Source organism: Echinococcus granulosus (genome assembly GCF_000524195.1).
Source record: "Echinococcus granulosus chromosome Unknown EG_S00018, whole genome shotgun sequence".
Taxonomy (NCBI): domain Eukaryota; kingdom Metazoa; phylum Platyhelminthes; class Cestoda; order Cyclophyllidea; family Taeniidae; genus Echinococcus; species Echinococcus granulosus.
In genome coordinates, this window is record NW_020170398.1 from 720,560 (window position 1) to 731,759 (window position 11,200).

Below are 11,200 nucleotides of genomic sequence, written 5' to 3' on the forward strand. Positions count from 1 at the left end.
ATGTTATATATTTGTGCTAGCGCATAATTGGACTGTTACGGAGACTGTACGATGGTTGTCAGAGCATGTAGAACTCCCCGAATACGGCGACCTTTTCCTGCAGTACAAGGTAGATGGTGAATCCATACCTCGGTAAGTTTATCACCCATAAGTCTAACATCTAGCTCATTTTACACATTTTTATACGTCTTGTTCTCTCTGGGTTCCACTTTTACAGTGGGCGTGCTTCTTTTTCTTTTATAAACTCTCTCGTGAAGCATGCAATGTCAGGCCGTTAACCATTTGTTTGTCCCTCCATTCCTTCATTTTTCATTACCCTATTCGTAATAACCTTGTTTTCTGTCATGGCATTTCACTTGAGTGCTTTCTCATTCTCTGGGCATTTTATGTAGCTAGCCTCTTCTTCATCCAAATTGAAGGTCTGTTTTCTAACTTTTTATTCAAGTTCTTTTCTAATGGGTTGTTTGAATTCACCTTTAATGAGTTACTTGGGTATGACTTTTCTTGTTCCGTTTTTGAACTTCATAATTAAGCAGAAAAAATGAATTAGTTTCTTTTTAATTCAAAAAACCATGTGTTATATTAATAAATATTGTATATTTGAGGTAAATCTCATGAAAGTGGCGTTGCGATCGAATACTTTTAATCCCCAGTGTGTTTTCATTGCTCTCATCCCCCATTATTCTTTTTTGTAGTGATTTTTTAATGCCATGGATAAGCGATCCTTTAGGTTTTGCTTGCATTGCACTAACAAACAAGTTTAATAATTCTCTGATATGTCTCACCGAAAGGCGATTAAATGCTTCTTAAATGACAGCTGAGATTTTAAAAAGCTAATTCTTATTTATGCCATCTTCACCCTCACGGTTTGTGTATGTATTAAAATGTACTATACAAGAGTATCAATATCATTGCAACTGTTATCTGTTTCGTTTAATTTTCTTCTGAAAGAAGGCTAATTGCTTGAAAATATCACCGAAACAAGGTCATTTGATTTTTTTGTTATCTGATTTTACCATAATGCTGGGTATATTTTTCCTTTAATCCCGCATATTTTTAAATCTCATCGGAGGGCAGAACATTTGCAAATTATGGCTTAACGCTTTCCTGCTTCATTTATATTATTGAAGGTCATATTTTTTGCAGAGTATTATTTTTTTCAATTTCTTTTTTAGCGTTAAATGTCACTCTATTTTGCATTGATTAGTACAAAATTAGCTTTGAGTAATTTTGGGCTGTTATCATGTGCGCGTACTTCCACTTGTAGTCTTGTTTCTCGCAACATGAAGTTTCTCACTGATGAACTCGGGATTAAGAACTCCCTTCATCGTCGGAAACTGTCCCTTAAAGCCATGGATCTAATTCTTTTCGGTCCCCCCAAAAGTAAGCCTGCATTTCACTATATTTTGTAATTTCATCAGAGAATACATTTTTTGGTGTCTGTTCTGCGACTTATAGACGTTAAATTCTTATTCGTCCATTTAGAAATGTAACTGAGCTTCAACAAAAGAAAAATAATTTCCTTTTTCGTCCCTTTTAAGTGGCATTCTTTATGGCGAATGTTTTTATTTTTTAATCACTTTTATTGCTGCCACGAAGCCTCATCCAAGCTACTCAAACATGCCATGAGTTTTTTTAAACGGATCATCTATTATGCTAATTGGGGTCAATTGCGAATATTTTTCCACTACCATCCTCTCTCCCTCCCTCTCCCCACCCACACTCATACACGGCCATAATCGTGGTATTTTCTCATCTACCACATTGATCACATTACAATTGAAGCGCCTCCAGGCCTCCCTCTCCATATCGCTCGCGCGTGCTTGCCTAAATGCGTACACTATTCACTATTCCTAACCGTTCAAAGTCCGTGTGGGTGAGTGTGCTACCGCAAAACTCGTTCACTTTATGCCTGCCACTCCCGGCGAGCGCTGTACTCTCATCCTCCTCCTTTATCTCACCATCTAATTCATCGTTTTGCCATCCTTCAATGCTAGAAAACCTCTCCACCGTGGCCGCAGCTAGTAGTCTCCTTGTCCACCTCAGCAAGGATATGCCCCTCTTCTCGACACTGGTTGTCGCAATTGCATTTATTATCACTCTCATAGGACTCAATCGCCACTATACCCAGCGTCTGCGTAGCGCCACTTTTGGCAACTATGATAGGCTCTCTCGGGCTGAACAAACTCTTCAAGAGCTGCAGCAGGAGTGAGTCTCTTATTCACTTCCTCTTTACCCTCCCCCTTCCCTTAGTTTCGTTTGATATTAGGAGAAATCGACTCTTTTAATCTTTTACCGAAGTTTTCTTCTAACAGATTACTGGGCTTGAAGGAAGCTGAATCTTCAGTGTGTACTAACAGCAGGATGGCTACGGGTCGTTCAGTTCAAATCGACGATGAAACCCTCTTCCACCACTCTGACTCGGGCCGTAGTTCGGAGCATATGGTAAGCGAATTTCAAATTTGCTCTTCTCGAGTCTTCACTTTTCTCCTAACCCTGGGAATGATCTACTCTCCAGTCTATTCTCTCGGCTAAGCATAGCAGAACGGAGCCACCGACCCGCAAGCCCAGTGAATCGTCCTTCTTCCCTCGAAGGACTGTGGCCGAATCTCAGATCTGTAGTGGGCAGTGGTCAGCCTCACCAATGCTACCCGCACATGCTTCATTCTATATCGGTGGGTCGGAGCGACTTTCGGCTGCGTCGGTAGCCGCCGCCGCTGCTCTTGCCGCTAAGCGTCCCATCGAGGCACCCATAACAGAACTAGCCCTTCTTCTTCAAATGACTCATGAATTAGAATTGAGGCATTACTGGGAGAAGCGTTCTGCTGCTGCCAAACAGCTTATGGCTGCCAAAGAGGCTGTACGTTTCGTATTAAACGTTCCGTACATGATTTTTGTCCATTTTAACGCTGCAAACGTTGCTTGCTGATGAGCACTTCCTAAACACCATTTAATGTCTTATTGCTGTAGTGTGATCGCGTGCGAAGGAAACGCTCCTCGCTTGTGGGCTCGGTCCGGCTTATACATTCGGATAATTTGGACGATGTCGATTCGAAATTAAACGCTGCTCGGTATGCCTAGTCACTGTTTACTAACAACCTTATACAATTCAAGCCTAGTAAAATATAATTCAGCCAAATTACACGATTTCACTGTTGGTCAATGACCAAGATGTTAGCATTAGGTACGCTAGCTCATTCCGACTCTTTTAGACGAGTTCTCGAAAACGTCACGGCAGACATGCAAGAGCGGAAGCATCGCTGGAGTCGAATTGAGGATCTAACAGGCCTGATTTTGCAGCAGCCCGCAGACCTTAATGCCTTGCTAACCGCTCTAGGCTACGATAAACCCAGGTGCCATCCCGGCGGTGAAGGCAATAACAATAGCATTCGTCTCTTCGATCTTTCTACCGACTTTTCGTTCTTTACTGGTGAGGATTTCGTGGATGACCAACCAAGCTCGTGCACTCGTCCTAGCGATGAGGAATGCAACAAGGCCACTTTGGATTGGCAAAACAGAAGTATGTTTCAGGATCTGCCATCCAAACCCCGCTTCGATACACCCTCCACCGACAGTAAGTCAGCAACCACAGCCTCGTACCTTTTCACACCATGCTTACTGCATGCGTCTACCCGCGTCTATTGCAGACTTCCAGTACCCTCACTCCGACACAAGAAACGAGCCCAATGCAATATCGAAGGAGAACGCCGCCGGCCTACTAATACAACCACCCCTACCAAGAAACTACTCCTTCGTTCGTCCGTTTGCCGCGCTGTGGCGTCGCAAAGCCAAGTCCCACCAGATTCAAGGCTGTTACAGCCCACCACAGAGCCTTTCTCCAGTCAAACCGCAACTTAGTTTGGATCCGGGATCAGGCCACCTGAATTATGACGGATATCACAGAAACCCCTCCATATCTTAACCCAACTTGCGTGCACTTTTATTCCGAGCGCGGGCCGCTGTGTTGTGAATTAACTCACTATGCTACTTACCTGTAACCATGATTTCAAAATACATTTATCGACACCTATTAACGGTTTAGGTTCCGGGCGGTCGATACCAGCGTTTGCGGCGCCATCGCCACGCACTGATGAAGAAGTAAATAAGGTGTATAGTGCAACTAATTTTAGTGAATCATTGCTTAACCACCGACAATAATGCTATTGAGAGGCACGAACACGAGCTTGATAATGAACCCGAGGATGCCCATGGCTAGAAATCCAACAGCAGTGGCAATGGCGTTCTTTTTGAATTCTACAGTGGCGTAAGGGTTGATGATATGGAAACTACCTTTCCGATCAGGCTTGGTGCAGCGATGGAAAAAGTGAACCGAGGCCCTTGCAAACTGAATAAGAGGGTCCGTAACCGCCGAAACTTGATCCATTCCAATCTGGCAAGCGACGAAAACCGACCTTAGTGATGTTGGTGTAGATAAACAAGTGGTAGAAGCGACTTGCATTCCGTTAATAATAACTGCGATATCGCATAGAAGTCAAAAATAAATTCGATAAATTTAATGATTTTTACACCGAGGGTGAAAAATGTGTTAGCATTAAAACAACATATACTATTAATTTAAAAGAATTAAAAAGTATATAACAAAGCAACAGTGTTCAAGAAATCGCATTTTGAATCTAAGATAGCCAAGTTTTTAAAAAAAGTCTTTGAATGCTGTCAATTGAAGCCATTAACTAAATAGAATGATAAAATAAATGGCTTTGCAAGACATTCAAAGGCTAAAATGACCTAAAAATAGCAAAATTTTTGAAGTAATTGTGTAACTGCGTTTGTAATACGATAATGGTTTATCCCTTGGTTCTGGTGAGGCACCACTTTTGGACTTTGAACTAGCCCCCTTGTACTTCGCCGGGTGGGCTGGCCTTTTGGGCCATGCCAATAGCCCAGACACCTTCTCCGTGCTGAATATGTATTCTGCCCGAGTACTTTGTCTTCTTTCGTCTTCAGAAAATCTCGAGACGCTGCATTGGTGGCAGCGGAAAACGAACCCGATCTTAGAGGACATGTATCCTGATTTTTCACTTCTGCGTGATAAGTCTTAGTGGGGCGGAAGAAGTACATATGCTGCGGATGGGAGAATGGTGATGACTCCTAACAGAAAGGTTGATGTTGACGTCTACCTTCGGCATCTCTCCCAGTCCCGTGTTCTGCCGAAAAGCTATTAACAACTGAAGCGACACTGGCCGTGAACCAGCCGGAAGTTTCGTTACGGATTTCCCCTACCGTCCCCCATGGACCTGTTTTAAATCTTGTATTCCCTTATTCAAATCTGCTTTTAGGCCAGTGTTCCTGCCTCTATCTATGGACACGCATGATGGCCGGCGCAGTTCCCCGTTCTGAATCGAATCCCTAAACCGGACGAAACCCCAGATCCAGTCAAGCCGCCAAGAGGGATCAGTGAGGTTGAGGTTAAGTATCCCCTCAGTTGCGCGCTAATTTGGTGACTGGCACGGTCGGCTCGTGGGTGTTACTTTACTGCACCGACTACGTTGTAATGGCTGACGCGGGAGGTTGACCTGTGGAAGCGCCGGAGACGACGCTCAAAAGAGGAGGAAGGCTATGTAATACGATAGTGGTTTATCCCTCGGCGCTGGTGAGGCACCACTTTTGTACTTTCAATTAGCCCCCTTGTACCTCGCTGGGTGGGCTGGCCTTTTGGGCCATGCCAATAGCCCAGACGCCTTCTCCGTGCTGAGTATATATATTTTTTTCTTGGAGTATTTTGTCTTCTTTCGTCTTCAGGGAGTCTCGAGACGCTGCAGTGATCCTATAACCGCAACCGTTTGTCTACTTCATCTCTAACGGATTCTACTGTGAAGCGAAATCCATCAATCCCCGCTTCCCTGCACCTAACGTTCTTAGACAAGCCCGGTTGATTCGCTTTGGACATCTTTATTAAAGGTGACAAGATGGGGAGGGGGAATACAATGTTCAAGAAGGAGGGGAGCTGTAGTCACTAGGTGCGGGGGAGGACAATCTGACCACGAAATCCCCATTTTTTCTGCTCACCTCCTCCCTGAAAGGTACATTAAAACAACCTAAGTATTGCACAACAGCCCTTTCGTGTCCTATCCATGGAAGACGTGAAATCTGCTGCGTCTCGAGGTTTGTGTAATCTGGTCGCTTGTCATCTAAAAGGTACCTTTACATAAACACACCCTAAAAATTACCAATACGATGCCTACTTCCAATTATCCAATAAAGACGTAATTTATAGCATACCTAGCCAGTTCTGACCCGTACCTTTTACATATAGTCTGCCTCCAATTTAAGAATTTGTAGATAATTTAATTGTTTTTAGTACCAGAGATCGTTTACAGCGCCCCAGTACTTCCTTGAAGACGAAAGAAGACAATACTCTAACAGAATATACATACTCGACGTACAGAAGGTATTTGGGCTACTGACATTGCCCGAAGGCCGGCCCACTCGGTGTGGTACAATAGCCAACTCAAAAGTAGCTCCTCGCCAATGCCGAAGGGTAAACAACCATCGCCTTACATATTAGCTGCTGTGTTGTAGTAGCTTATGTGATTTCCTCTTTCACGCTGAAACGAGTAGACTGGTTCAATAAGAAAATCATCTGTTTGATAATGTTGATAAATGAATGCATTGAATCGCGGTTGCAGCGGTTCGAAGTTCATTTTTTTCTGAGAAGCCAACAATATTCACCCAATCATGAAGTTAGCATACACTGGGCGCTTCCTCTCAAAAAGGTTCGTTCAAACAAATCTTCTTTAATATGATGCAAATCTAGCTGATCTTTCAGTCGTCACGGGCCAAGGTTTTGTAAAAAGGCCTTGCTGCCTAGCAGAAGCGTTATCCGTGGTGATGAAAGTGTCTAAGCTTTCCATCGTGCAGACAAGGGGGAAATTAATTCAATAAATAACGTTTCGTTAAATCTGACCATCGTCCCTGACGCTTTCCATGTCAGTCCCCCAACAGCTTCGAAATAGCAATACCTCTTCTTGCTTATGGAGGTGCGATTGACTCATCTTCAAGGATGAGACTTCGCAACCTCATTTTGTCAAAAGATTGTCTTACTTGTGACACTAAAGGAAAAGAAGACTCATTGGCTTTATACTGCTCAAGACCAGGTCATGCTCTACAATGAGGGTATCTGCATGACCATCGCTACTCCTAAATAACTGCCCATAAGGCAGACCCCCTTGACCTAAGGTCGTTTCACGCTGCTAATATTTTGCATTTGTTCCTGTTTGTCAGTTATATTTCATTAGAGATGTACGGATATTATTATTTGTTCGATTATGCCAGCAGAAAGGTGAAGGCTTTGCTTGTTTTCTTAATGGACACCTTCCTATGGGTATCGCAGAAAGATCCGTAAAAGACTTTTCCATACGTTTTAAAATTGGTTGAATTTTGAATTTTAAAAGCATTCCTAAAAATGATTATGTTAATTCCCAAAGGCAGACGTTGTTTTCAATCGTTAATTTAGGAGTCTTCGAACATATACTTATCTACAGCAGATAACCTTCTGTTACATCAAAGTCCAGCATTTAAATTAAAAATAAAAATCAATTTTTTGAGTTGGGTTTGCCTGCTACCGCTACCAATATAGGTTTTGAGTATTCTCTGGAATACTTATAGGCCTCATTGCGAGTGCGAAGAAAAATTTGACGGCCACTGACTTTGCGGCAAAGCAGAAACGCAACCTAACGGTGGTTGGGTGTCCGCGTAGTTGAATGTGCACCTAAGGAGAAGTTGTAGTGTGGTATGTCCCAGTTTCAAGAACTCATGGCACTAACAGTTAAGGTATAATTTTAAGCGTCTTGACCCGAATAAGCCAAAAATCCCCAACATGACCTTACTTAAGGTAAGTGATTAACTCCAACTTAAAATCATGTACTAGAATAATAAACAGCTGTTTTCTACAAAATGCTAACAAGCGCATATAGGAGTACCTTTTTCTCTGTAACTTATTACAGCTTTAGGTCAAAACTCGTGAATCAGTGTTTATGACGCTTTTGATTGATATGGTTAGGATTACTTTAAACTGATAATTTTTTTAGCTATTTCGCTAATGCTCAGTGTCCATTTTGGCGGTCGGTACGACCCACAGTTAGTTGTATGTGCTATAGCGTAGATCTTCTCAATCACGGACGTTTGCCTATTTTGATCATGGAAAAACTGGATGCTAGTGTCAGTTGGTTTTTCTAACCATTTTATAAATTGTTGTGTTTTGCGGATATTATGTGCCCCATGTAATTGTGCTTTTTTGATAAAACATGGTGCACTTGAATGAACCGGATTTCCAGTAGGCAAATCCGCGTTGTTTGATTTGCATTATCTACTGGTCCCTTCGTAATGATTGTGTTTACTCTAGTCTAGAAAAGAATTGAAAGTTCGGTTGATTACGATGCTAATCTCTGAGGCCATATAAAGAAATGTGTATTTGCCGATATAAGTAAATTACCTCCCTTATTACTAAACTTGCGGAATTTGCAAATTTTTTAGTTTCAACAACTGAAAATTAATGAAACTCCTCAGGGATTCGGAGATTGGTCATTCTACTTTCCTGTTGGCAATCAATTTGTTAGCAAGGCATTTAACCATCCTTCAAAATCAAGTCAAACGCGGAACTCCACCGCGATTTACCCGGTTTCAACCGAATATTCCGCCTCAGCAGCAGCCCTTTAATAGCTACTCCTATGTTACTCCTTGGTTTATGTCCGCCGCAGCAGGCGGAGCGAATAAACCCTCCAACGGAATCGGTATTTTCGGTGCTCCACCTGAAAACGGTCGATTCGATCACTTACATACTGGCAATCGTGGGCATCAACGCCGATCTTGCCGACTGAATAATATCAGTTCTACCTGTCACAACGGCCACACGAATAACAATTCCTCAGGATCTTGGAATTTTTCTTTCAAAACCGAAGAGGAGCTTTTCTGTGACAGTGCACCCAAAGCTGCTATTAACTTAGAGCTCTATGATAGTATCCCAGTGAAACAGTCGGGACCGGACTGGACTGCTGTCGACCCGTTGACGTCGTTTAATGACGTACAATTGCATAAGGTCCTTGCGGAAAACATCGAGCGTGCTCAGTATGTTCACCCAACACCGGTACAGAAATACGCCCTTCAAATTGTGTTAGCGAAGCGCGATCTTATGGCTTGTGCTCAGACGGGTTCCGGAAAGACAGCCGCGTTTTTGATACCTCTACTTCATATGATGCTTGAGGGCAGTTCAAAGGGAGGGGAAAAGGGAAATGACTCCGTAAGTTTTGTTTAATGCAATGTTTGGAAGGGTGGGATTTGGCTTTTTAATTGTGAAAATGAGGTCATTATCGGTTTAAGGGATTTGTACAGTGCGACTAATTTATTTTTAAACACTTGAATGCGGCATCTGTATTGGGTATGGTGATAGTAACTAAAATGACATTTTGGTGTCTGGTCTGACATGAGATACTATTGTTAGCTGCTTTGGGTTGTTTTTTATCATCGGTATTGATTAATATCTAATCTGCATTTTCGTTGTCTCGGTCTCGCTTGTAACCTATATTTTTTAATGCGTAAATATGATCTTGTTAACTTCCTCACTAACTCGTGACCCCTTTACGGTGTTTAATTTTTTTCTCTTAGAACCAGTTAGCTTTTGTGTAGAGTAGCCATTTATTTTGTAGGTACCTAGTTGTCTTAATCTACAAAAACTTGCCTATGTTCATACCCCGTTAGAAATTGAGGTTCAAACTCCGTTAAGCCATGATGATGATTTATTAATAGGGTTCATTATAGTTTCAATTACTGACTAAAAAGTATTATTTCAGTTCGTTGCTCTGTTTTTTTTTGGAAATCTAGGAATTTCAACTATTATTGAATCTGGTACTAACTTCCTTCGCATAAATGCTAGGTTGCTCCTCATAGTTTATGTCTAGTATCACGGTTTCTAACTTTGTTACTGTTTATTATCTCTAAACTCTTGGCCTTGTTCGGTACACTGCACCGAATTCTCGATTGACACTTCGGTTGTGTTTGCTGCACAAGAGATTGACAGTTCGTTACGATAGTATTACCCTGCGAAAATGTGTGACTTGACCTTGTGTTGATTCATGCTAATTAGACATCCTCTCACACTCCGGACTCAGTGATTTTAATTAAAGTATTCAGATTACCTAAACAAGTCTCTCATGCCGAAATCCTGCTCTGAAATCTACCCGTCAAGGTTCCTATAAATGGGAGTTTTCAACAACTAATGTGTAACTCAGGATGTACTTCCGCTTCATTTTAGAAAATAAAGGGAAGCCATTCCCTGCAAATGGGTGTGGCTAGTCCAACCTGTCTAATTCTTGCACCTACGCGGGAGCTCTCCTGCCAAATATTTGACGAGTCCCGTCGGTTTGCCTACCGTTCGGATTTGAAGCCCTGTGTGGTCTACGGTGGTGCACCCGTAAACAATCAATTGCGTGATCTTTCGCGCGGCTGTGATCTTCTTGTTGCTACGCCTGGCCGTCTCGTTGATGTGATTGGACGAGAGAAGGTCACTCTGGAGAATGTCAAGTAAGGTGATCGAGTTGTGGGTCTAGCTGTGGTGGTGCACACGAAACTAAAATGTCTCCTTTGTCTTTATTGCTTCGCAATATAAAGCATGTGGTTATTTTAGGCTTAATTTTAGATCGTGCTGTGGGCGTTTGCACTTGAAAAACCATTTATCATAAACTCACTGCTTACGTTAATGTAGAGCTGATATTAATGGCCATGTTGACTGATTTGATCTTGGCTTACAGTTACTGAAGTAGGCAAATCAATTTTGCAAATGCACAATTACGACGGTTATCTTATCTGTGGAAGTTAATATCCTCAAATGCTTGCTTATTTGATAATGTGGTGTATTTTCTTGCATAATTGGAGCTAGTCTAGACACGCGCAGGTTTACGCACCACCGTTCTTTAGGTTCAGTGAATGTGGGTCGGGGTAATGATTGTTATTCTCATATGCTAAAATAAATTTAGATTCCTTGTTTTGGACGAGGCGGATCGTATGCTCGATATGGGTTTTGAGCCACAGATTCGCAAGATTGTCGAGCAGAATGGAATGCCCGATTCCAGCCAGCGTCAGACTCTCATGTTCTCAGCCACATTTCCGAATGAAATACAAGTTAGTTGGGCTCTTATACTGATTCACTCCTGCAGAATTTGCGAAATATTTTTTTCCCGTTTTTTGT

The 11,200-nt window shown here is 42.2% G+C and overlaps 4 protein-coding genes across 4 annotated transcripts in view; 3 read left to right on the forward strand and 1 right to left on the reverse strand. All coding sequences in view use genetic code 11, as the record gives it.

Annotated features, from left to right (window-relative positions):
• Positions 1-545, forward strand: part of EGR_03489 (Stromal interaction molecule) — a gene marked incomplete at both ends in the record, with an annotated part of 4,208 nt that extends 3,663 nt beyond the window's left edge. Inside the window, one exon of the mRNA XM_024492738.1 lies at positions 446-545. Coding sequence (XP_024352871.1) covers positions 446-545 — 100 coding nt within the window. The remainder of the gene's footprint in view (positions 1-445) is intronic.
• Positions 546-1,283: 738 nt separating this feature from the next.
• On the forward strand, positions 1,284-3,922 carry EGR_03490 (Stromal interaction molecule; the record flags this gene model as incomplete). Its single annotated transcript, XM_024492739.1, has 7 exons — positions 1,284-1,383; positions 1,998-2,208; positions 2,316-2,445; positions 2,519-2,860; positions 2,971-3,071; positions 3,213-3,574; positions 3,648-3,922. 7 exons carry the CDS (start codon positions 1,284-1,286, stop codon positions 3,920-3,922), a joined length of 1,521 nt encoding a protein of 506 aa, XP_024352872.1.
• A 219-nt stretch (positions 3,923-4,141) lies between these two features.
• On the reverse strand, positions 4,142-4,384 carry EGR_03491 (Protein transport protein Sec61 subunit gamma; the record flags this gene model as incomplete). The annotated part of the gene is made up of 2 exons (XM_024492740.1): positions 4,142-4,254; positions 4,291-4,384. The coding sequence occupies 2 exons, from the start codon at positions 4,382-4,384 to the stop codon at positions 4,142-4,144; spliced, it is 207 nt and encodes a 68-aa protein (XP_024352873.1).
• A 4,128-nt stretch (positions 4,385-8,512) lies between these two features.
• EGR_03492 (ATP-dependent RNA helicase ded1) overlaps positions 8,513-11,200 on the forward strand; it is a gene marked incomplete at both ends in the record, with an annotated part of 4,152 nt that continues 1,464 nt past the window's right edge. Inside the window, 3 exons of the mRNA XM_024492741.1 lie at positions 8,513-9,256; positions 10,268-10,536; positions 10,989-11,133. Of these exons, the coding sequence (XP_024352874.1) occupies positions 8,513-9,256; positions 10,268-10,536; positions 10,989-11,133 (1,158 nt within the window). The remainder of the gene's footprint in view (positions 9,257-10,267; positions 10,537-10,988; positions 11,134-11,200) is intronic.